General features: G+C 43.8%; 1 protein-coding gene across 2 annotated transcripts in view; it reads left to right on the top strand.

Moving 5' to 3' along the window:
• VPS35L (VPS35 endosomal protein sorting factor like) overlaps positions 1–26,364 on the top strand; it is a 111,871-nt gene that overhangs the window by 42,036 nt on the left and 43,471 nt on the right. For both annotated transcript variants that reach the window (XM_070230898.1, XM_070230899.1), the window contains exons 13-21: positions 2,597–2,674; positions 3,168–3,290; positions 12,083–12,129; positions 12,883–12,994; positions 13,537–13,653; positions 15,826–15,879; positions 18,737–18,817; positions 24,187–24,249; positions 25,425–25,510. In XM_070230898.1, coding sequence (XP_070086999.1) covers positions 2,597–2,674; positions 3,168–3,290; positions 12,083–12,129; positions 12,883–12,994; positions 13,537–13,653; positions 15,826–15,879; positions 18,737–18,817; positions 24,187–24,249; positions 25,425–25,510 — 761 coding nt within the window. The remainder of the gene's footprint in view (positions 1–2,596; positions 2,675–3,167; positions 3,291–12,082; positions 12,130–12,882; positions 12,995–13,536; positions 13,654–15,825; positions 15,880–18,736; positions 18,818–24,186; positions 24,250–25,424; positions 25,511–26,364) is intronic.

Below are 26,364 nucleotides of genomic sequence, written 5' to 3'. Positions count from 1 at the left end.
GAATGAAAGAAAGAGTCTGCCATTTAAGGGCGACCTACTCTGTGACCGAGGCCAAGGTGTGTGGGTGCTGCCGTCTGCTTCTAACTTGGGGTGTCTTTTCATGCGGGAATATCAGGTATGTTTCCTGGAGCTTCAGCTCTGGAATCTATCGCAGCCTGAATACTCGTTCCGAGTCAGTGTTGGCTGAGGGCCTACTGTGCACAGAGCACTGCTGGGTCCTGTGTATCCTCGTTTGCACATTCGCACACTACTGCCTTTCCTCTTCTAGAACAGAGCAAATTCTTTGGACTCGCCTAGACATCAGTTGAATAATGGAGTAATAAAGATTTAGAGTTACCGTGTGTCTTATGAAGATGATTCTGGTTATTAGAGAAATCAGAAAGAGTGAGGAAATGCCCATTGCTCACAATCATGTTCAGTTTTAAAGTTTGATGTCAGATATACAAGTTAGGGAGGAGATAATGTTTGTTACCTATAAAGTGCCTTTGAATGGCAGATGTAACTTTAAAACTTGGTGACAGTGAGGAGAGATGGCAGACCCGTCCCAGGAAGACTGGTGGGGAAATGTGCTGAAATGATTTCTGTCAGTCCAGGCAGTGTCTATCATGGAGCAGACCTATAAAAATTTTAGTTTCTAAAAATTTTTTTACATAAAAAGAATAAGAGTAAGGATTCTTCCAGTTTGCAAGTAGCAAAAGGCCACTCATACTACTTTAAGAGGGATTTATTGGCTCTGAAGAGTCTAGGGGTAGTGCAGGCATGGCTGGATCCAGGGTCTTAGAGCATTGTCAAGAATTGTTCCTTCCTCATGGCTCAGCTCTGCTCTCCTCTGGTTAACTTCATTCTCTGGCTCGCTCTTGCGATATGGTGGCCCACAGCAGCTCCAGGCTTCCATTCTCCCAACTTAGGGACTCCAGTGGAAGGGGAGTGCCTTCTCCCCAGTCGTTTCAGTCAGAGTCTCAGGGCCGATTCTCAGTGGACTCTCTTGGGTCGCTTGTCTATCGATAGACCAATCACTGTGGCCATGGGATGAGCTAGGCCTATTGACTGAGCCTGGATCATGTGCCCATGGCTGGAACTCAGGGTGGGCTGGGTCCAGCTCTGCCACAAATCTCATGGTCCGAGAGGAGAGTTTGATTCCCCAAAGACAAATCCGGTTTGCTGATAACAGGAACAGGGAATGAGTGCCAGGCAGGCAGAAACAGCAGATGGAAATCATGAGCCACTACTCACGATGCTCTGTGTAGAAATCTTTTCAACCCAAGCAGATTCGCAAGCTGCTCATTTGGCTTGATGGGAAGAGAGAAACAAAACGCAAAAGTGAGTGAGTGGGCAGGGCGTAGGGGGAGCTCCAAGCTGTGTATTAAAGGAAAGTGTGATTAACTCCTCTTCTAAGGCAGGGCCCCTTCAGCTCATCTCCACGGCTTGTCCACTGGGCCTTTCTTTGCTGTCACCTAACAGATAATTACTGCCTTTTCTACGATATGATTAAGTGGAAGGAAAGACAATATAATCAGAACACTGTAGAACTGGGTCTGACATTTGTTGTTAGTATTTTTTTAATCTACGGCCTTGCCCTTGGAAACATCCCCTACAGCTTTAGAGCCGCCTTCGGAGTTTAACGCCCCAATGGTTCTCGCATAATTTTTCTCAGAAGCATTCTTCCCAGCCATCTGAAAAATATCACGATCGTTAATCTTCATGATCTCTGGGGAGGGAGCGGGGAATGGCTGAAATCTGTCGCCAGTGGAAAAAACCAGGTCTCAGAAAAGCAACTTCCCTTCAAAGCTGTTTTTGTGGTAAAGGCAGCAATTTGGAATTGAGGTGTACGCAAGGAGCTCGGTTTAAGGAACCTTATAATGCTTCGTTTTGTTTTAAACGCATGCCTCCTGTCCACAGCTCATACCTTCACTTTACTATCCCAGCCCAGGGCTCTGGCCGCCTTTTCTATGATTAGCAAATTTTCTCAGCTGGAAATGTTATAATCTGTTTTTTAACCAATGAACGCAGGAGCCAATGGACGAGAGCATTGTTACGCTTCATGCTTGTTTTATATAAAATTGCTTAAAATATATTAAAATTAGTCTGCTTCCCTGACTGCCCAGCGAAGAATGAATCCATCTATTTTAACAACGCCGCAGTGAAGTCCCAGCTGACCCTCTTACATACCAAAATCTTTTTGCTTCATTTACTAAGTACAGCCACATGTGTGTTTATCATTTTTTTGAGAGGAAGAGAAGATCGTGTACACAAGCTTGGGAGTCCATGCCTCCGTTAGTGCTATATTGATTTGTTCCCTCAGTCATCTGTTCAGAAAGGCATTTGTTACCTTTGGGAAATTGCGAAGACAATTAACTGCAAATGTTGCCCTTTTTTCATTAAAAATAGCTCCTCTGGTTTTTCTTATAAAAGCAATCCATGTTTATTGAATAAGAAAACAGAGAAGCTAAAAGAATAAAAAGTAACTTTCTGGACTTCTCCATGCCTATATCTGTCTGTGTGTATATTTTTAATTTACAAAGATGACGTCATACTGTATATATTATTTGCAACCTGTTTTTCCATAATTGAGGTCGTTTCTTTTGTTTGGCTGCAGGTGGGAATGGAAGTGGCTCCACATCTCAAAGAAAGCCTAAATAAGAACTTTTTTGACTTCCTCCTCACTTTCAAACAGGTAAGAGAACAGTATCAGAACAGCTAATTGATCTAACAGTCACATGATCGTGAATTTACAAAACCCTGTTGGTTTTCCAAGTTGAGATTGCCTTAAAGCTCTTTAAATGTGTAAACCCTGGAAAACTGCACCAGCGTCTGTTACAGACAATTAAAATGTGTTGATTGTACTGAACGAGCAGAGAGAATTAATGTGCATGTGTTAACAGGAAGCGTCTCCAGCTGATAAGTCTTTCTTCTTAGCATCTGCTGGCTCCATTTTTATCAAGTTACTTCTTTACACAGTGCACATTCCCAAAACAGCTCAGTTTGATGACATGGGAAACTGTGTGTTTTTTTTCTAGTTAAAAAAAAAAACCCTGAGAACCCAGGCTATTTCTCTCAGGGCCATCCAAATGCTTACAAGTGTGCACAGTCTGTGAGGCACGCACGCTCCGTTTATTCTGTGACTTCTCTCTCCTTCTTTTCCTAAGTGTTTATTTGGTCTCCTGTAGATTCATGGGGATACGGTCCAGAACCAGCTGGTGGTCCAGGGAGTGGAGCTTCCATCCTACCTCCCCTTGTACTCGCCTGCCATGGACTGGATCTTTCAGTGCATTTCCTACCACGCCCCCGAGGTAACTGCCAGGTGGCTTCAGAGCGAAGTTCACCCCGAGGGGAAATGCTGGGGCTCCTCTCTCCTCTGTATAGTGTCATGATGACCTCTTCACTAAACAGGGCTCATTCATAACAGCTATAGCAACAGCAATCCTGGACAGCCTTTAGAGGGCTCACCATTGTGGCTGGTTCTCTGCTCAGCACTTTTGCTAGATTGGCTTGTTTAACGCCTCTGGGAGGGGGATGTGGAGGCCTAGAGAGGCCAGCTACCTATGTAAGGTCACACAGCTAGAAAGTGGTGGTGACTGGACACAAACCCACGGAGTCTGACTCCAGGGCCAACAGGCTTCATTGCCTCTTCACTGACATTCATGCATTCCTTTTTTGTTTATAATGATCTAATCAAGTTGGTAGAGCAGGTAATATTTTCCCCATTTTGTAGAAGGAAGTGAAACTCAGATATATAATTGCTTTTCTAAGATTCCTTTTTTTTCTTTTTGTCTATCTGGAGCATTGTCAGGCATTGAAGTGAAGTCTGAGTCATAGCAGACCTACTCTTTTTTTTCTTCCCCAAGACTGAGAAGCAGTTTCAGTAGAACACCAGTCCACGTTGTCACAGTAACTGTGATAGATGAAGCTTCCCGTGTCTTCTGGTTGTTGAGCATTTATTCTATGGAAGAGAAGCGGGGCCTTGCTACAAAAGGATATATGGAGCAAAGCAAACTTCTTTTCCCAGAAGCTGCAAAGACAGATTGACAGCCCTAAAGAAAGAGAAAAAAGGATATGACTTTGACTAAGCAATCCCACTTTTAAGAATATCCAATAGAAATAATTGGACACGTGCATAAACACATAGGTTTGGTCATGCTAGTGCAACATGGGAGACAACCACCAGAAGGGGATAAGTCATGGTCTAGGTATTGAGAGAAATGTTATGGGGTCATTTGAAATGATGGGGACCCAGGGTGAAGATCTGGATGTACTGACATCAGGGTGTTCACAAGATGCTGCTGAGTGAAAAAGGAGCTTGCGTATGTTGCTGTGTGTCCTCAGTGGTGGTGGTAGTGTGGCCTGGTGTTCAGGTTTGGGTTCTGGAGCCACAGGGCCTGGGTCTGTCTCAGCTCTGCTGCTCACAGGTGTGGGGATAAAGCAGGGGTCAGGTCACTTGTCCCTAACCACTCTGAGCCTTTTTTCTTCATCTGTAAAATGGGAGCAATGATAATTCCTATTTTCTAGTCTGTGGCATAGATCAAACAGGACAGTCCCTTTCCAGGACTTAGTGGATTTTCCCACACCTAGTGCTTGAATGTTTGTTGAGTCGTCAGGATTGCAAATGTGATGTTTATATCTGCATGGGAGAATTGGGAAGGAGGTGTGACGAAATATCGCTGGAGGGTGAGATTTTGGCTTAATTTGTTTTTCTTATATTTTCTAACTTTTCAGCCAGTATGATGCATGGCTTATATTTTTGTTTTTCCGAATCCTAAAGTATGAGGGGAAAAATAGGGACACCTTGTATTTCAGGTGATTTTTTTTTTACCATTGAGTAAATTGATTTTATATCAAGTCAGCATAAATGGAAGATTGTTTGAAAATTTGCCGACCGTTCTCTGTGATCTTCAGCAGAGGCTCAGTAGCCACACGCTGGCCCAGGCTCCTGGGACGAGGTACCACGAACGTGCCTGTGCAGAGGGAGCTGCGCTACCCGTGTGACTGAGTAGTTGAGATGGATGAGCAGGACAGACGTGATTGAAAATGAGAACACTTATTTTTTTTCTCCTTATTTTAATGAAAGGCAAAGTCAGATTAAAAACAAAAGGGACGTGTCATAAGGCGTTCTTCCTTTTATTTTAAGCACCAGTAATCTCAGAGGATGGCAAAAGCTGGGAATAGAGCTTTCCTGGGGAGTAAAACTCTAGGAAATCATTATTGCTCTAGAAGAAGTGATTAAAAAAATTAGGTCACCTGAATAATAATAAACCCTGATTCTTGGGGCACTTAAATGAGGGACTTGCTGTGTCTTGTAAAAAAGCAAAAATCATTTTCAGAATGAGGAGGAATTGATGTCAGTGTGGAGGGTGGTGTGGAAAATGTGGTGACAATAGGTGCCCAGAAGCTCTTGACAGTGGCTGGGATATGTCACCTGGGGAGTTAGAGCTGTTTGTGTCTTTAAAAGCCCACACCTCCCAAACTGGGGCTGTTGAGTTTGGCTGCAGCGGTTGGTAATATATAGGGCAGGTACCCGAGAGAGCAGAAAGGAGAACTGTCTCCATGAGAGGAGGGAGAGAGGCCCTCAGCTACCGATGTGTGATGTACACATTTTTGATAGAAATTTCTGGTAGAAATTGAAATCCAGAATTCCGCCCCTACTCCCCCCAAATCAGGGAGTGATTATTCAAAAAGGCTTTTTTGTTGTTGTTTGAAGACAGGGTTTTTTTCCCCTCTTATACAATTTAAAATAAAATTATCCTAAGTAGAAAATAGATTTATGCCCCCCATTTCAGGGACATTCTACACAGAAAAAAGCAACCGTTTCACAAAACCTGCTTTTGGGCAGTGAAAACGAACCCCTTGGTAAGCTTCTCATCGTTTCCAGCAGGTTTTTGTTTGCTGGGGGTGGTGTGGGAGGCACAGAGTGGAAGGCCTGACCCCTGATGTCCGTGGCAGGTCCTGTCAGATAGGGAATCCCATGGGATCCCTTGCTAGGCTGGGCCATGCAGGTTGTGAAGGTCGAAGGAGGGAAGAGGAAAGTGGTGGAGGCTGGGGCAGAGCTAGGTTCAGACTTGGGCTGTGTTGCCTTGGGCTGCGTGACTTCTTTGTGCCTCAGTTTTATCAGCTATAAAATGGGGCCAATAGTAGAAGCTTCCTTGAAGGGCTGTTACGAGGTGACTGTGGTAACCCATGTGTGTGCATGGTAGGCACCAGGCAGTGGGGGTGGCTGCCGTCGTCGTGTTTGGTCTTAACAGGACTCACTGAGTGGATGGGGTCCTAAGCTGACTTAAGGCCAGGAGACAAACCGGGGCCCCTCCAGCAGCACTAAAAGAAGAGCTGAGGGAAGGGACCTGTACAAACAGAGGCAGCTAAGAGGCATAGTAAGGGGACCAGCCTTCTGGAGGAGAGTGAGAAATTAGACTGACGGGGAGCAGACTGGGTCGCGCTGGGCCAGGCTGCAGAGTCTGTGGAACCTCACATCATGGAGACCAGGCAGCTCTGGAAGATTTCTGATCAGGGCAATGATTTGAAAAAAGTGGCTCTTGGAGAAGATCAAACTGGTAGAGGCGTCCCAGATGAACTGGTTAGAGAGAGGAGGACTGGTTGGTAGTTGTGGGAAAAGGAAGAGACAGAATGGATAGGAGAGAATTTCATAATCAGAAAACATTTATTAATAAAAATACATCTTCATTGGAAAGAATTTGGAAAAAATAAAAAGGAGAAAATTAGCCACCTCAAATCCTGCCATCCATAACTGGGCAATATTTAACATTTTGGTACATTTCCTTTTTAATGCTTCTCTCTCCTTTCTCTCTGTCTCTCTCTAATTTTGTTTTGTGGATGAGAATTTTTTTCCTGTATAATTTTATGGTGCTTTCCCCTCACTTAACATTAAATAAATACCTATTGTTAGTAAGGTTCTGTGGGGGCTGGCCCTGTGGCCGAGTGGTTCAAGTTCCGCGCACTCTGCTTTGGTGGCCCGGGGTTCATGGGTTCGGATCCTGGGTGTGGACCTACTCCACTTATCAGCCTTGCTGTGGAGGCATCCCACATACAAAGCAGAGGAAACTTGGCACAGATGTTAGCTCAGGGTGAATCTTCCTCAAGCAAAAAAAGAGGAGGATTGACAATGGATGTTAGCTCGGGGCAAATCTTCCTCACCAAAAAAAAAGAAAATTCTGTGGCCCTCAGTCATTTCAGGAGGTGTTTAGAAGGCAGAGTGAGTCTGTTGCATGTGGACAATGTTGGAGGAGGGGAATGAGTCGAAGATGTGGCTAAGCTGCTGAGCCTTAAACACAGTTACCTCTTTGTGCTGCTCACGGTGTTCCCAGCTCTGTGTCAGTTCCTGGGCCATCTTAATTCACTCTCACAGCTTCCCGAGGCGAGGTATTGTCATCATCCTCGTCTTACAGACTTAGACTTCTGGCCCCTGTGGCTTACACACTTGCTCAGTCACACAACTAGAAAGAGTCAAAGCCGAGTAGCCATTTTGGCGGTAACTCTGAAACCAGCAGATTTGTTCCCTCAACTCCTAAACTTTTTCTTTCTAGGAAACTCCTGTTAACTGCTGCACTCAGGGTGGGACTTAGAGGCCCTGACAGACCGACTCTTGGGACTCTTCCTCCAATGGTCATACTATAAACTGCACTGTAAACACTCTAAAACATGGGTAGGCTAATAATGCCAGTCCAAGACCAGCCTTGGCCATTGATAAATCCCTCTCACGCATGCAGGTGTGTTATTTTCACTCTTTTGAATTAGGCAAGAAACCCCTAGTGAAAGAGAAATAATGTGGAAAATTAAAAATTCTTTTAATGCCTACAGTATAGAATTTCTTTCTATTCACATTGAAGTATTTTATTTCTTGAAGATGTGAACATATTAACTCTGTATGGGGGAAGAGGGTGTCACCATTTAAGATTAGTTTGTGATTTTGTCCACCCTTTACATTTCTGCTTCATCTAGGAGAATATGACATGCATGGCATTTGATTTCCTTTTTTATGAAGCAGTATTTGTAAACACTGATTGGAAGGTTACTCAGTAAAAGCAGAAGTGAAAATCTGTAAGCACTCTGGGCTGCATGTGAGGTAATCTCGGTTTAGGAAACAGAAATAGGATGTTGGCCCAACTTCTTTTTTCTTTCCTATACTTATTCTGGAGATAACCTTAAAAATCATAGTTAAATATGATGGTGGTTATACAAATCCACTTATGTTAATGAAATGTCACGAAGACATAGCCTTTCCCCCCACAATAAAGGGTGCCTATAAAACCTGGGGAAATAGTCTAGTTCATTGTATCATGTCAGTGTCAGTTTCCTGGCTTTGACAATGCACTGTTGTCATGTAAGATGTTCACCAGTGGGCGAAGCTCAGTGATGGGCATCCAGGGCTTCTCTACTATCTTTTCAGTTTCTTATAAGTCTATAATTGGTTCACAATAAAACATTTTAAAACTTCCATCACTTAGAGGCAGTTTGAACAGTGATGTTATAGCCATGCTATGGATTCTTCAGCCATTAAAAAGAATGAGGTGTACTTTTCCCTCCTGATGTGGGAGGCGGCGGGAGACCCATGATAGATTCTCAACTTAAAAAGGCAAGTTGCAACCCAAAATGTATAAAAGTATCCATTTTTGTAGAAAAAACAAAACAAAACCCAAAAAGCGAAAAAACCAAGCTTTTATAGCAAAAGCTGTGTCTTCACAGGGCATAGACAAAGGCCTGGAAAGACAAACAAAATGTGGACACGGCGATGCCCAGGAAGTGGGAGTTGGGAGGGAAGGCATTCACATCTTACCTAGTGCACAGCAATACACTTGGAACTCTGCGCCATAAGCATTTCTTATTTTTATACTTTTTATTTAAAAACTAAACATATAAATAAATGAAATGTATGGGCCTTATGACTCTTCTGGATCTTCAAGTTCTGTTGTCTGTCTGCAAGCTAATATGCTGAGCTGCAAGTTTTTTGATGGTTTATCTCAGCCAGCAGGTTTATTTCGATCATAGTCTGGTTTGAACTATTGTTCATCTTGTTTTTGCCAAAGATAATCAATTCTGTCACTTCTCAGAAAAAAAGTTAATAACCTCTAACAGCCCTTCCCGGGAACCATAACATTTGGCTCCCTGGACGCTTGCGGGTGTTCCTATTTTCCTCTTTGACAGCACAGCCTTTTTTTTTCCCCCAAGTTACATTCTTGGATGCATTTTTAATGCGTTCATCTCTTGTGAAAAAGAGAACTTAAAGCATTTGTCTTGTCTTAATGGCCAGAATGTTTTGTCCATATGTTGGCATTTGCCCCAGTTCATCTTTTCAGGAGTGGTGGGCCAAGATGCCTCTTTTATTTGTGTTTGTGCATGTGTGTGTGTGCGTGTGCATGGGACAGAGAGAATAAGCCCCACGAGGGCATGGATTTCTGTCTGATGTCCTTGCTGTCCTGGCCCCAGTGCCTAGAATACTGGCCAGTACATTAAAGTTGCTCCATAGGTAGGTGTTGAATGAGTGATTATTTGGGGAGTATCAGTGTGATAATTATATCTTTTTCCCAGCTTTTCCCAGAAACCACTTCGATATTGGTCTTCAAGAATGAGTTTTCAAAGATAAACACACCATGAGTGGGTTAGGGAACCCGTTTCTGACATCGTCATTTTTATCATCAGGTGGGACGCTTCTGGCTGCAAGGAACAAACAGCTAACTGACCCTCCAAAAATAATTCAGTGTGTTCTCTTGAATAACAAGTGCAGGCTCTGGGCCAGGCAGATTCTGTCCGTCTCTCTGCTCTGCCATCCCCAGATGGCAGCAAAGTGGCTACAGCCATTCCAGGCATCACATCCAGATGTGGCAGCATCCAGAGGCAGAAAGATGGGGAAGTCTTCAGTTCCTTGGGTTCCTGTTTAAGAACAAGGAAATCTTTCCTCGAAGCCCCCATCTCAGTAGCTAGAAATGGGTCATGTGCGCATGTCTAAACCCGCCACTCACAAGGGGAGCAAGACCACTGTGATTAGTCTGGACCTATATTTGTTCCACTATATCAAAATACCATGAACTGGGTGGCTTATAAACAACAGCAATTTATTTCTCACTGTTTTGGAGGCTGGAGGTCCAAGATCAAAATGCTGGCAGATTCCGTGTCTATTGCGGGCCCACTTCCTGGTTCTTAGACAGCTTTCTTCTTGGTGTGTCCTCGTATATCAGAGGGGACACCGCAGCTTCCTGGTTCTTAGACGGCTGTGTTCATGCTGTGTCCTCATATAGCAGAGGGGACACGGGAGCTTTCTTGGGCTGCTTTTATATGGGCCCTAATCCCATTCATGAGGGCTCCACCCTCATGACGTAATCACCTCCCAAAGGCCCACCTCCAAAGACCATCACCTTGGGGTCTGGGTGGCCATTCAGACCATAGCAGGCTGCCGTGACAGACTGGCTGCCTTAAACAACAGAAACTTATTTTCTCTTAGTTCTGGAGGCTGGAAGTCCAAGGTCAAGGTGCCAGCAGGGTTGGCTTCTGGTGTGGCCTCTCTCCTTGGCTTGTAGACCACTGCCTTCTCACTGTGTCCTTTCTCTGTGCATGGTCTTTTCTCTGTGCGTGTGTGCTCCTGGTCTCTCCGTCTCTACTTATAAGGACACCAGTCCTATTGGAGTATGGCCTCACTTAACACTAATTACGTCTCGAAAAGCCCCATCTCCAAATGCAGTGACTTTAGGGGTTATGGCTTCAACATAGGGAATTTTGCACAGAACATAATTTAGGCCATACCAGGACCCAACCTGATTTTTGTTGGGCAGAGATAGAAATCTGAATAAAATCAGGGTTCTGGGGGTGGGGGTACACACAGTATCTCCACAGTCAGCTGTCGCTTTAATTATTCAGGCAACACCTAAGGCGCAGAGGGACCCCGCTGGAAGGGGTGGAATTGCACTAAAGAAGACTCGTTTTCTTATTTGACGTCGGGGCCAGGCCTAGATACAAATCTCATTTCCACCACTGCTAGGAAGCAGCTTAAGCTGTATGAGCTTTGGCTTCCTCGTTTGTGAAGTGGGGATAATTTACACGGGGCTCACAAGGCCATTGGGAAGAGTAAATGAGGGAAAGTGTGTTGGGTGCTTCACCGGGCGCCTAGTGCAAGGGAGGGCGCAGGGTCCGGGCAACTGTTAGCAGCTCTGGAGTCCTGGGGTTGACTTGTCCGTGCTGTTCAAAACCTTCCCCAAACCACTGCCCTAAAGGATACTTCTTCCTTCTTCCATTGATTTTTTTAAAAACAGGAGCTCTTTAAAGGACACATAATGGTCTTAAGATAGCTCTAAGGCCATTAACAGTATTCCACTTGAAAAGTAAAAAAACATTTACCTCCTTTTGGGGAAAAAAATGTGCTTCAGAATTTGTGGAGAGGAAATGTGGTGGAGAGCATGGCCTTTGATGCCAGGCAGCCTGGGTGCTGTCTGGGCCACAGTCACTGTGTCACCTTGGTCCAAGGGTATCACTGTTCCGCGCCTTGGCTTCTCATCTGTGCGCCGGGAGGATAGAGAGCCTGCCTCGTGGGTGGTTGTGAGAGCGGAGATCCTGAGCGCAAAGTACTTCTCACTGGGAGTGGCGGGCACCAGCGCTGGCCCGGGGTTTGTGTTTGTTTCACTGAGAGTTCCATGGACCCCTCGTGAAATGGGAGGTGGCGGGGCTCGTAGGGGAGGGAGGAGTGCTCGTCACTGCCCTGCAGCTCGGGAGACACTGCTCTCCTCATCCTACAGTGACCCTGCAGGGGAGATGGTACCACTTGTACCCTCTGCCTGAGGATGAGGAAACCCAGGCTTACTGAGGTTGAGTGACCGGCCCGAGGTCTCGCTGTTGGAAGCTGATGACACTGGATTTGAGTCCAAGTCTGCCTGACACCAGGGCCCCAGCTCTTATCATTATACTAAATGCCGCAATAGGGAGGTTTGTTCCTGCCCCTCTCCCCGCCTCTGCCAGGCACTGAGAAATCACGGAAATGGGCATGTGGCTACATTTGTTTTAGAATAGTACTTTGGAAATCTGTTGGTGAGAAATGTTGCTTCAGATCCTCCAACCTGCTGATTTTTATTATTTTTTTAAATTTATTTAGACTCTGCTAACTGAGATGATGGAGAGATGCAAGAAACTAGGGAACAAGTAAGTGCCTCAGAATTCCTAAAGCATGAGTTTGAAAATGTAGCGGGTTGCTTTTTCTGAGCGTGGCACTTATGTGGGCAAGAGGGCTGACAGAGAGGCGACATAGAGAGTGTGGAACGCAGGAAATGAGAGTCCAGTTGCCTGGCTTCACTTGCCTGGTTCTGCTCTGTCTTAGCTTTGTGAACTTGGGTCACTTGCTTGACCCCTCTGTGCCTCACTCTCCTCATCTGTAAAATGGGTTTAATAATAGTCCCTTCCCCACGGGGCCGTGATAAGTGGTAGGGTCATGATGAACTCCATCTTCCTGTCTTCCAGGCATATGAGGTTTCCCCTCTGCTCTCCTTTTGGTGATAGATGTCCCTGAGTCACTGTGTCCCTACGTCCTCGAACATTGCTTTTGAGATGTGGATAGAGTTTGCAGCTTGGATCAATATTGTTACTGAAGTTTAGTTTTATTAGTGCATCAGCCTATTGAAGGTTCAGTTTAATTCTGTTTGAATGGCTTTGATTGCTTGCTTATTTACGTGTCCATTGATCCGGCCATCCGTCCACCCATTCAATTCAACATTTATCAAGTTCCAAATATGCAGAGAAGTGTTAGTCTCTAGACGTTGCCTCGTCACTCCACTCATTTCTTTTTACCCCAACATTACCATTAAAGGGCCATCAGTCATCCTTCCCAGCAACATGCATCCTAAAAGCGACTTTCATTAAGGGGAAGCTCTGCTGACATGGGGCGTGTGTGTCTTGCAGTGCCTTGCTGTTGAATTCCGTGATGTCAGCTTTCCGGGCCGAGTTCATTGCCACAAGGTCCATGGATTTCATCGGCATGATTAAAGAGTGTGATGAGTCCGGTTTCCCCAAGGTAAGCTCCTGACTAAAAGCTCAGTGGGAGAACAAACAGGCAGCGTTTACGTGTTGGCCCTCAAGGGAGAGTCCGGTGTAGGGGCAGCTGGAGCCAACAGGAAAACGAGCGAAGGCTCTGCTTCTGAAGAACAGGGTGGAAGTCGAGGTGGTGATTGGGGTTGTCAGACACACGTAACCTGTGAGTCAGGCCTCTGTGAGTCCTAAATCTATCTAATTAGTCCTAAATCTGTCGAATTAGCTCACTGGGAAGTATTTAGGGAAGACTTTGGTCTTACAGCTTTAAAAATAACCCTTCACTCCTTATTTATGAAAAACTTTGTCCATTGGAATATTATGGCCCACAAATTAGACCAGTCCATGGAGCTAGTATTTGATTTTGAGCTTGTCAGTCTAACTGGCATAGGTCCATGGTAGAACTTCAGAAAGAGGTTGTGGAAGGTTAACCCTGTGGCGAGCGAAATGTTACGGCCTTTTCTTTTAAGCCTCAAGTTACTCTGATCTCAAATCTCCAGTATCGTAACGTTTTGCTATTTTTCTTAGCATCTCCTTTTTCGCTCCTTGGGCTTAAACTTGGCCTTGGCTGATCCTCCTGAGGGTGACCGACTTCAGATTCTCAACGAAGCTTGGAAAGTTATCACTAAATTGAAGAATCCACAGGTAGGTGACCATTTAGACCTTAGAGCGACTCCTTTTTGTCCAAGTTATGCAATAATATACTCTTTCTTTAAAAAAAAAATTAGCTTTTAACTAATCATACCTCTGTTTGTTGTTGTTTTTTAAGAAATCTACTTCTTTTCATTGTATTATTTGTTAACCTATAACAGAGACCTGAGAGCTGTAAACATCTATTTCTTTGATTTTTGTATCCTGATTGTGTCTCATTCTTAGGGCCTTAAGATACAACAAGAAGTGTAAAACTGCAAGTATTTGAAACTTTAAAAGACCTGTAACTTTGCAAAGAGCATCCAAAATGCAGCCGTCTATAGTATTTGGATTTGAAAATACCAATTTAGTAGAATGTTCCCAAATCAGATGAGTGGTCAAGCAAGTAATCAGCAAAAGGGAATTCCAATTTCTGTCTCCTGAAGGGAGACAGCTGAAACCTTTCTCCCTGTACTTCATGGGCAAGAAGTCTTGGGAAGATGGACCAACTGATGTCAGTAGCTGTAATGCATCAGTGATGGCCATCGTGTTGTAGGTTTGGGTTTCATGCCTCACTGTCCTTGTAGGCAACATGCCCGAAAATTATGTGGCTGCCACTGGGTAAATGGTACTGGCTGGCTCTGTGACTGCAGGCCCAGCTGGGCAAACTTCACCGTACCCTGCACAGTTCCTCTGCTGGGCAGCAGGTCTCAGTCCAGTCGGGCTGCTGTAACAGAACACTGCAGGCTGCCTGGCTTATAGACAACAAACACATATTTCTCACGGTTCTGGCCCAGGGGGCCAGCATGGTTGGGTTCTGGTGAGGGCCCTCTTCTGGGTTGCAGATGGCTGTTTTCTCACATTCTCATATGGCAGAGAGGGTAGGAGAGCTGTCTGGGGTCTTTTTTGTAAGGGCACTAATCCCATACATGAGGGCTCCACCCTCATAACCTAATCTCCTCCCCAAGGCCCCGCCTCCTAAGACCATCACACGGTGGGCTAGGATTTCATTATGTGCCTTTTGGTGGGAATACAGCATTCAGTCCAGAACACAGCAAATAACTGAATATGGATACGTAGCCTTTGATACAGTCATTTCTGGAGAAGGAGATATTAAAGTGAGCTCAGTTATAAACCCCTTGCCGATCACCACGTTTACAAGAATATATTAAGAAGAGTGGTATAACTTAGAAAAATTAGAAACATATTTACAAACTCATTTACCTCACTTAAATTCAGCAAAATCCTCACGAAGCTCTAGCTGCTGAAATCCTCCGTTTAACCTCACTCTGGCTAGCTGACACAGCTTCTTTAGAATGAGTCAGAACCTCTGGGCCCCTGGTGCTTGTACTTCAGCCTTGCTCAAAAGCCCGTGTTAACAGTTTTCTGCAGGCTTGAACTTCACACTCACCAGTTTAGTTCACCTTCTTAGCAGTCTAGTTAGAGCTTAGAATGCTCCTGGCTTTTCTTGTGGGAATGAGAGAATTGTTTTCTTCCCTCCCCATTTCTTCTCTCTTTTCCTTAAAGCGTCGGAACAGAAGAGGTGTGCTTGCAGACTGTATTTTTCCACGACCCTTCCCAGCTGAGCGTTTTCCTGGGCAGACAGCTTTACTAAGTTGGCCATTGTCATTTCCGTAACCATCTCATCGTCTCTCCGAGGGCCCCCTCCTACTTGAGTCTAACACATCATTTCTTACCTAAAGTCTTTAGCACTTTCTTAACCTTTTTATAACATCTATACATCACCCATTCATAGGACAAATGGTTTCTTTTTTAAAGTCAGAAAGCCTGTTTTTCCCTCAGAACATTCAAAGCCAGAGTCCTCAACCAGCTCCACCTTCTGTGACTCCGCGAGGTGGGCCAGGACTCCCCTCGGTCATCTCCGTTGCCCTTTGATTCATCTCCGTCTGCAAGCATGGCAGAGCTTCCCAGATTTCTGTATTGGCCCAAGTAGCAATTCTGGAATGAAAGTCTTAATTAGTTTCAGGCAACCTATGTTTTTTTATAATTCACCTCTCGGTGAAATATATCAGCGGGCCGCGTTTTCTGTAGATGAACCACCTTGAAATTCCTATCACTTAACTCTTAACTGTCAAAGCTCTTGAAGGGATTTATTTGTCCATGAGATTTTGCCTCGAGGTCACCCGTGGTGTTCTTACTGTAAAGACCTTTTACTCTTCTTTGTAGGACTACGTTAACTGTGCTGAAGTGTGGGTAGAGTACACCTGCAAGCATTTCACGGTACGTGTGGCTGGGGTATTGTTTCTGAAACAATTGTATGTTTTTTTCACGTTTAAAATAGTGAATGAGTCTAGCTTAAGCATTTAGGCGTTTTACAATGGTAATTGTTCTTAATTTATAAAAATTGCATCCTTTATAATATAGTGTGATAGAGCAGTAGTATGCTGTAACAAGAGCATTTCACGCTATGTGTAAATTTGAGAAATGCTGCATTATGCAAAGTTAAGCCGTTTTTTCCACCTTGGACACCTTACATGCTAAAGTGCATTGTGACTTTCCATGGGAGTCTAGTAGGTAGCATTTCCCAAATGTATTTGACTTGCATCTAGTTTTCTTTTCTAAGTAAACAAAGATACTTCTTTCCCTAGGCCCAGACTAGAACCTCGGTGTGGAAAAATATGGGCATGTCAAACAGCAGGGACTTAGAAGCAGGTAGAACTGAGTAAATCCTACTGCCAGAGTGTTTGTTTTAATCAACTTCTAAGAGTTGAAGTATAGCATACATGCAGAAAAGTGCATATATCCTAAGTGTGCTGCTTACTGAATCTTCACAAAGTATATCCTTGTAGTCATGGTCAAGATCAAGAAATAGGAGATGATCCCCACCCCCCAGCCCCCTTCCCTCACAGCCCCCAGCCTTTGGAAGTTGAAGGTAACCGCCGTCCTGGCCTCTAACTCCAGAACTTGGTTTTGCCTTGTTTTGAACATTATGTAAATGTTGACTTGTTGATTTTGTTTCTTTTGTCCAATTTTTGTTTTATGTTTTATTATGGAAATTTCAAACATATGATCTCCGTTGTACTCATCACTCAGAACTGATCAACTTAGGACAAACCTTGTTTCATTTGTGTCCTCATCCCTTCTCTCCACCCCTGGATTATTTTGAAGCAAATCTCAGACATCTTGTTTCATGTCAGTATTTCAACCCACATGTGTGGAATCTAAGAACTCACTTTTCCGAAACAGAATCCCAATACATTATCCTAACTAAAAAAATTAATGGTGCTTTAATATCATTAAAAATCAATGTTCCGGTTTCCTCAATTTTCTTGTAATTTTTTTTTATTTGTTGAATCAGGATTAAAAATGATCCGTACATGGAAATAGACTTCTAAGGGTTCTTTTAATCTATAAGTTCTTTCTGCATCTTTCTTTCTTCCTCCCTTTTTTTCCTCTAATTTATTTGTTGAAGAAATTGGGTCATTTGTCCTGCAGAGTTTTGCAGTCTGCGTTGGGCTGTTGCATCCCTTTGATGGGGCCCAACGTGTTTGTCCTGCCTGCACTATTTCCTGTAAGTCAGCCCTTAGTTCTAGAGACTTAATCACCTCCAGATGTGATTTTTTTGGCACCGCGGGGGAGTGTATGGTGCTTCTCCTGGGAGGCTCATGGTGTCTGGTTGTCTCCATGACACGAACAGCCGTTGAAGCTCATTGTATCTCATGGTTTATCGGCGGTTGCAAAATGGTGATATTTGGAGTTACTCTTGTGTCTTCATTATTGTTTAGCTGGGGTACTTGTATAGAGAGAAACTGCTTTCGTCCACTGTTGGGGTTACCCTGAGGCGTAGTTAGTACAGAAAAGGCGCGATTGGTGCTCCATTTTGTCCCTGTTATTTACTAGTTTTTAGAATAAGGATTTGATTCCCCAACATCCCCAAAGGTGACCAGTGAGTGCTAGTTGCTGTTGTTATCATTAGGAATCCATGGATTTAATTATATTTGAATTATATTCTTCTTACTGATCCTCAGTTGTCCCGTCTTTGTCCAGTGGGTGCCTTTTCAGCTTGGGTCCTGAGTCCTTCTGACCTGCTCTCTGTAGTCTGATGCCTTCCTGGCTTTCTGTTATAACATGTTCCAGCCTCCCTTGTATATTTCTGTTCCCGGATTTGGAATCAGCTGTTTCTCTGAAGAACTTTGGTTCCCTTTTAGCGCCATTGTCAGATTTTTTTTTTTTTTAGCTGTGTGGCCTTGGCTAAGTCACAACTTCTTTGGGCCTCTTCTTCCTCATGTGTAAAATGGGGATAATGATGGCCATCCGGGGCAGTTTAATGAGCATTAAATGAGAGTGTAAACATAGTGGCGGCTGTTGAGACAACATGCTGTGTGCCGACACTTAACCTATAAGCTGCACACCTGCACAGTGAGGCTTCGCTCTTCTCCTTCCACTGAGCAGGGGTCAGTAGGCTTTTTCTGTGGAGGGCCAGATAGTGGATGTTTGAGGCTTTGTGGACCATGTGATCTCTGTCATGAGCATCCAGCTCTGCCGTTGTGGCATGACGGCAGCCACTGATACCCGTGAGTGAGCACCGCTGTGTTTAGTAAACTTCATTAATGTGCACGGAAATTTGAATCTCGTAGAATTTTCACTGTCACGAAATGCTGTTCTTCTTTTGGTTCGAGCGTAAAACCATTCTCAGCTCGCAGGCTGTATAAAAACAGGCACCGGGCTGGCCTTGGGCTATGGCCGGCTGACCCCTGATCCAGATGATGAAAGTGAAGTGGGCACTGGGTTGCGTGGCTCGTAGGGGCCTCGCCTGGGCTCCTCCCTCAGGGCCTGCGCCCCCTGCAGCACCCGGGAGGGCCTGGGACGGGCGGGCAGGAAGTGGGGCAGCCGACTTTATTTACTAGCACCTGGGGAGAGCAGGGGCAGCATTGAGAATGTGGTTTCAGTCCTCACCTGGTGCACACGTAGCCACCTTTAGGGCTGTGCTTTGGGTGGAATTTTCCCCCTTATGTAGTTGAAACTAATCTTGGAAGGTGTGTGCTATGTTCTGAAGATGTTAGTCCTTTTCCCCAGAAACATGGCCTGTGACTGCCACTCAGTGTCCGGTACACATTTCCTTTATTTCCCCACTCAGAAACGAGAGGTGAGCACCGTCTTGGCTGATGTCATCAAGCACATGACTCCGGACCGCGCCTTTGAGGACTCCTACCCTCAGGTAACATCCCTGCCCGTCTCATTCCGCACTGTTGGCAACTGTGTTCTGTTAGCCTCAGTGGGCGTGTTGCATGGGTCCGACCATAAAGTCAGGTACCGGGTTTGAATCCCAGCTTTGCCATATCCTAGCTGGGTGCCCTTTAATCATTTCCTTAATCTTACTGTGCGTCAGTTTCCTTACCTGTAAAGTGGGGATGATAGTAGTCCTGCCTTCAGAGTGGTTGTGAGGATTAAGCGAGTTGTGACTTGGGAAACCCTGGCACAGTTGCCTGGCACCAGTAAGTAAAGTGCCTATGTTTTTCAGTTAAATTGACTTTTTATTGGAAATAAATTCAAGCTTACTGGAAAATTGAAAGATGGCTCAGAGAACTCCCATTATTCCTTACCCAGATTCATCAACTGTTAACATTTCCCACATTTGCTTTATCATTATCATTATGTGTACACAGACATGCACGTATATGCATACATATGTATGTAAATTTTTTCTGAATTATTTGAGAATAAGTTGCATACATGATGCCACTTTGCATGGAAAGAGTTCAGTGAGTATTTCCTAAGAACAAGGACATTCTCCAGTATAACCGCAGTTTAGTTATCAACTTAAAGGGATTTACCATTAATACATTACTGCGCCCTACCCCACGGTACACATTCCAGTTTTGTCAGTGGACTCAATTATGTCCTTGATAGGAGATTTTTTCCCCCTGCAGTACAGAATCCAGCTCAGGATCACCTACTGTTAAGTGACTTTTGACCTAATTAAGATTTTTTTTTAATTTAATAAAATGTTCTGGCACATATTGCCTATGATCAATTTCTAGCTTCATTTAGTATAAGAAAATTAGTTACATATTCTTGCAAGAATTTTAGAATTCTGACATTTTGCTAATTTAAGAATTTTTCACCATTTGCTGACTAATATGCTTCATCATTATAATTTATTGAGCAGCCACTGGCTAGCTGAGATTTTTCTTTTTTTTTTTAAAGCTTGGCACCTGAGCTAACAACTGTTGCCAATCTTCTTCTTTTTTTTTTTCCTGCTTTTTCTCCCCAAACCCCCCAAGTACATAGTTGTATATTTTAGTTGTGGATCCTTCTAGTTGTGGCATGTGGGATGCTGCCTCAACGTGGCCTTATGAGCAGTGCCGTGTCCGCACCCAGGATGTGAACTGGCGAAACCCTGGGCCACTGAAGTGGAGCGCGCGAACTTAACCACTTGGCCACAGGGCTGGCCCCTAGCTGACATTTTTCTATGAAAATAATACATAGTCGTGCATCAGGCTCTTGGTAAATATCACTGTGTGAATGAAGTGTTCATTGTGGAGAGGATGAGTCATACCCTTTGGGGTTGTAAGGTCTCAGGCACATATGAAGACGGAAGTGCATTAGAATTTTTGTTGAGGAGTTTTCAGTAAGACCTTGCCTGCTAGGGGCCCAATTAGTTGAAAACTTTAAGTAATATAATGATTTAATGCAGTCCATTCCTAAGAGAGGGGAATTGTACTGTACTGTAATTCCGTCATATTTAAAAGCAACTGACAAAAGATGCGCTGGGTCAGCCTGTGTTAAGGACAGCCAGCCATATCGATTGTGAGCCCCTTGTCTTAACTGAGGGCCACATCAAGAAAAATAAAACTGCATGGGTCTGTGAAGAATTAGCTTAGTCCAGGTCTAGGATAGGGAAGGTACAAGGTGAGCCTAGAACGTTTTCTTGTGCCGGAAAGTAAGGAAGTACTCAAAAAACTGATGGGGGACAAGTGAAAAGGGCACAGGAGCAGCTCGGAAGGGGTTCCCATGGGCTCCCCATTTGAGCATCAAAAGAAATAAGGACAGTAGGGATTATAGCCCAGTGAGTAAAATAGGAATCCAAGAATCCATCCCTGTGATGAACACAATAGTCCCCCTTTTCCATGGCTTTGCTTTGTCTGTGGTATCAGTTACCTGTGGTCAGCCATCGTCTGGAAATATTAAGTGGAAAATTCCAGAAATAATTCGTCAGTTTTAAATTGCATGCTGTTCTGAGTAGCATGATGAAATCTTGTCGTCGCACTCTGTCCAGCCCAGGACTTGACTCATCCCTGTGTCCAGCATATCCACGCTGTACATGCTACCCGCCTGTTAGTCACTTCATAGCCCACTCGGTTGGCAGATCGACTGTCACCGTATTGGAGTGCTTATGTTCAAGAAACCCTGATTTTACTTAATAATGGCCCCAAAGTGCAAGAGTAGTGATGCTGGCAATTCAGACATGCTAAAGAGAAGCCATAAAGTGCTCCCTTTAAGTGAAAAGGTGAAAGTTCTTGACTTAATAAGGAAAGAGAAAAAATTTTATGCAGAGGTTGCTAAGATTTATGGCAAGAACAAATCTTCTATTGTGAAATTGTGAAGAAGGAAAAAGAAATTTGTGCTAGTTTCCTGTCTACCTCAAATATGTATAGATAAGGAGAAACATAGTATATACAGGGTTCAGTACTATGTGGGATTTTAGGCATCCACGGGGGTCTTGGGGTGTGTCCCTGCAGATGAGGGGGCACTGCTGTAGACACATACGTGGATGAGGAGGGAGGGGGGCAGGGGGTGCTGACTGAGAAACGTGGAGGAAGCGGTGGCGTTGTAAAATCGCCGTTTGCAGCCATCACGGTAAGGACGAGAATTACCAATCCCAGGCAAGAATCATCCCTGGATGCTACACGTAGAGGGGGATGTTTGATGAGGTGTGGGATATTTTCATATCTCATATTTTCACATGAAGGTCTTCCCATAGAATGAGTATTAATTGTAAGGGGAAAAATAGTGACTCTACAGCGGGGAACTCGGACACTCATTGACCTGCTCATCAAAATTCACATCAAAATCCACATACCGTGTCCCTGCAGATGAGGTCCCCTGAGAAAGACACAGCATCATGTAGGTGGCATTCCAGTCGAGAATGCACGATGGAATCTAATCATGAGGAAACATCGGTCATCCCTAAACTGAGGAGCATTCTCTAAAGTAATTGGCCTGTATTCTTCCAAAATACCACTGTCATAATGGCAAAGAAAGGAACTCTTCCAAATCAACACAGACTCCAGAGACCTGAAAACGAGATGCAGTGCACGTTCCTGGCCTGGCTCCTGGACCAAAGAGAAGAAAAAATAATGCTATAAAGAACGTGGTGAGACAGTTGCTAAGATTGGAATATGGATGATAGATAAAAAGTGTTAAGATTATATTGACGTTAACTTGCCTGAATTTGAGAACAGCTAAGTGGCAACATCAGAGAATATAATTAGTCTTAGGAAATACAAATGAAGTATGAAGGGTGAGGGACGTGATACATGCAGTCCCATATATGGTTCAGGAAAAAAATAACATGTTACATAGAGAGAATGTTAAAGCAAATTTGGCAGAATAGTAAAAAATTGGTGAATCTGAGTAAGGAGCATATGGGAGTTCTCTGTACTATTCTTTCAACATTTCTGCAAGTTTGAAATTGTTTCAAAATAAAAAGTTAAAAAATGTGCATGGATTGTGTGTTTACAAATTCTACCATTAGATGGAAGGGGTGGGTGAGGAGATAGAGGAAATGAGGCAAAATGTTTGTCATGGGAGAATCTGGGTGTGAGTGATTGGGTATTTGTTTTATGTTCTTTGGATTTTCTTTTCTTTTTTCTTTAAAGATTGGCATCTGAGCTAACAACTGTTGCCAATCTTCTTTTCTTTTTTTTTTTTCTGCTTTATCTCCCCAAATCCCCCGTACGTAATTGTATATCTTATTTGCAGGTCCTTCTAGTTGTGGGGTGCGGGACGCCCCCTGAACGTGGCCTGACGAGCGGTGCCATGTCCATGCCCAGGATCCGAACCCTGGGCCGCCGCAGTGGAGCGCACAAACTTAACCACTCGGCCACAGAGACGGCCCCGTGGATTTTCTTTATGTTTCAGCATTTTCATAGTGAAATGTTGAAGGAAAAAAAATCCTGTCTTTTTAAATCAGGAAATGCATTATGTGTAACTGTACTTAAGCATTAAAAAAATTTCCTGTTCTAAAGGGGTTAGTTGCTGTGGATAGGATTTCAGACACTGTTGTAGGCAGACAGTATTGCGATATGTTACAATGCTCTGCCTTGGAGCATTGTTTGTCATGAAGTTTTGAAGTCCTTTAGTGTCTTTTACTTGACCTAGTAAGCTACTTAATTATGAAATGGGGCTCGTACTTCTTAATATTCTGTATTTTTAGAACATGAGTGATTGCCTTTGCAAAGGATTTAAACAGCAATATTTTTAGCATAAACTAAGTATTTATCAGTAAATTTTCTCTTCCCGACAGTAACCAGCGGCAGGGGTTTGTATTTTATTTAGAAAAAAGCAGCTTCTTGGTTCTTCTCTCGTCCCAAGGCCCTGGCCCCAGGACTGTGTGCATCTCAGAGTGAGGGGTGGTGGGCCTCAGTGCCTGGGTGTCTGGGGCAGACCTCACAGACTGTGCCACCATCCTCAGGTAGTGAAGTGGCCTTGATGCCACTGGCAAACTCTGTCCCATGCCTCTCCACTGAAGTAGTCAAGAAACACGGGGTTGGGGCCAGCCCAATGGCATAGTGGTTAAGTTGGCACATTCTGCTTTGGCAGGCTGGGGTTCGCTGGTTTGGATCCCAGGTGTGGACCTACACACTGCTTATCAAGCCATGCTGTGGCAGGCATCCCACGTATAAAGTAGAGGAAGATGGGCATGGATGTTAGCTCAGGGCCAGTCTTCCTCAGCAAAAAGAGGAGGATTGGCGTGGATGTTAGCCCAGGGCTAATCTTCCTCAAGAAAAAAAAAAGAAAGAAAAGAAACACGGAGCCACAGTCACCTAGAATAGGGGTCTGCAAACTAGGGCCCTGTGGCCATACACAGCCCACTACCTGTTTTTGTGAATAAAGTTTTATTGGAACCCAGCCACACCCATTTGTTTATGTGTTGGCTGTGGATGCTTTCGAGCTACAACAGCAGCCATGAGTAGTTGTGATCACTGTATGGCCCTTTATAGAACAAGTTTGCCCACTCCTTGAATGTTCACACTTGACATGAATGGAGAGCTTTGAAGGGCAGGCACCGCTCTCAGCACTTGACCTGAACCGTCCCATTTGCTCCTCATGAGTAAGATACTGCTTGGCTCTCCATTTTGCAGAAGAGGAAGTGGAGGCTGAGAATTCGTCTCCCCAGGACTATCGAATAAGATGGTGCACCTCAGAGTGAGACCGGGCCTGACCTGACCTAGCAATTCCCCAGTCCTTGCACAGTCCAGGTTTCCCTTCCTGTAACGTGATTGCAGAGTATAAAAGAGGGTTGCCTTTTTGGAAACATCCAAGTTTTATTAAACACGATGTGTGTTTTGTCTTGTTTTGCAGCTTCAGTCAATAATTAAGAAAGTGATCGCCCACTTCCATGACTTCTCAGTTCTTTTCTCAGTGGTAAGTAACATTTCTTAGTTATCTTTGGAAATTGGCATCTGAGTCAGAGCTTCCCTTAATGTCTCAGTTTTTTCTTGGCGCCCTAGGCTGAAAGAAATTCTTAACTGTTCCTCTTATGAACTTTTCTTTATGAAGCAGTTAGATCTAAACAACTTAAGTATTGATGTCATAATACCTTCAGCAGCGTTTGAAAAAGCAGTGCACGTGGACTGACAGGAAAATATGATCTTGATTTCGTTTATTACTTACTAATGGGATGTGTCTGCCTATTGGGCACCACACAGCTTCTCCAACCTAGGAATCGAACTGGTTGTCCTCTTCCACGGTGATTTTCACGCGATACTTGCTTTTTATCACACAGTCTAATGAGAAACTAGGAAATACATTGAGTTGAAAGTTGTCTCAATGTCTGACAGAGTTGACATTTATTATGTTTCCCTCAAAATTTAAGATAGCCTGCGACCACCTTCGAGTTTGCTGCGGTGCTCTGGGCAAGTGCAGACCTAGGTGCTTGTCTGTAGAGTGACGTCCCCGCCCCTTCCCTGAGTGGCCCTCTTCCCTGGCGCCCTGCCCTCTCCCTGTTCCCCTGGATGTACACTCATAGGACTAAGACTTTATTTCTTTTGTTTATTTAATAATAGAAGCTTTATTTGTTGGACATTCACCATACTCCAGGCACTGTGCTAGAACTTTCCATGCATTGTCTCGTATCATTTTCTCAGCACTGCTGGGAAGAAGAGTAGTTATTAGTCCCACTTTACAGATGAGAAAACTGATGCTGGAAGAGGTCGAGTAAGTTGCTTAAGGTCACACAGGCACTACTGTAGAGTCAGGATGCAGAGGCCACACTCTGAACAACTGACTCTTCTTTCTCTGCTTGTCAACACGGTCGTAAAGAGACTGAAGAAAAGGTTATGGTCATCTAAAGATTGCAGATGTTCACCAACGTGTTAGCTGGTCACATGTGACCTCATCCCTGGGGCACATGTGAGCGGTTTTAATAGTAATTGTTTTCAGAAACCTCGGGCCTCTCCCGCTTTCAGATGGTCTTCATCTGACCCGCCCAGAGAGATGAGCAGCTCTTCCTCTGTTTTGTCCTTCAGAGAAAAAGCGACCCACAGATTCCTTCCAGTGACTCCTGTGAATTGCATGTGGGGTGCTTTTTTTATTTTTAGGAAAAATTTCTGCCATTTCTGGACATGTTCCAAAAGGAGAGTGTGCGGGTGGAGGTTTGCAAATGCATCATGGAAGTTTTTATCAAGTAAGTGATGAGTGACACATTGTAATTGGAAGCTTCGATTCCTGATGTCTTTGTGAAACCTGTAGATAAGAAATCCATTTATGCATTTTGAGGCCTAGTGATGTGTACATATTTCATGCCTAAAATAATGTTGAAAGAAAAACCACATTAAAAGGAGCAGTTATGATAAAAGTTTATAGTTAGTGCTTAAGAAGACAAAGTAATAACTATTAGTAGTAGCCTGACCATCATCTGCTGTTTACTCCAGTGTGTTTTTGGAAGGTGCAATCTACTGATGCACTGAAGTGCTGCTTATCAGCACACCAGAGCCAGGAGGGTTCCCATCCTTAATGTTTAGATTTGAGATCAGTTTTCAAACTTAGTTCCCTTCATTGTATTGATTAAATCTGTGTTTCCCAAAACTGCCTACTGCTCATGGTACGTGAAATAAATTTAGGTGATACACGAGGGAGAGATTTTTATTTTTATTTTAAAAGTTGTATATTTATTTTAAAGTATAGTAGATAATGTATAAGTAGTTTAATCGGTGATTTCATGTATATTATTTTTTAGGACAGGTTGAATTTTAAAAAAGTTGAAATTAAATATTAAGTAGATATGGTAAAAAAAAATGTTAAGATGGAACTGAAATAACCACAGTTTGGAAAATTGAGTTAGATGTTGCCTGACTACATGTTTTAAACTTTTCTGTTATCTTTCTAAAAGATTAATTCCATATGCTTCTTAAATTCCATATATTTATACCTACTTTACCTACATAAAGATTTGTTAAAAGAGCTTGTCCTTTTATATTATTTGAAAAGCCAAATTAATAATTTTGCCTGGCACTTAACACAGTTGTAGACAGGTTGTAG

The sequence above is a fragment of the Equus caballus genome, chromosome 13 (genome assembly GCF_041296265.1).
Source record: "Equus caballus isolate H_3958 breed thoroughbred chromosome 13, TB-T2T, whole genome shotgun sequence".
Lineage (NCBI taxonomy): Eukaryota > Metazoa > Chordata > Mammalia > Perissodactyla > Equidae > Equus > Equus caballus.
Note: the sequence above shows the minus strand (reverse complement) of the source record. Positions and strands in the feature narration are given on the sequence as shown.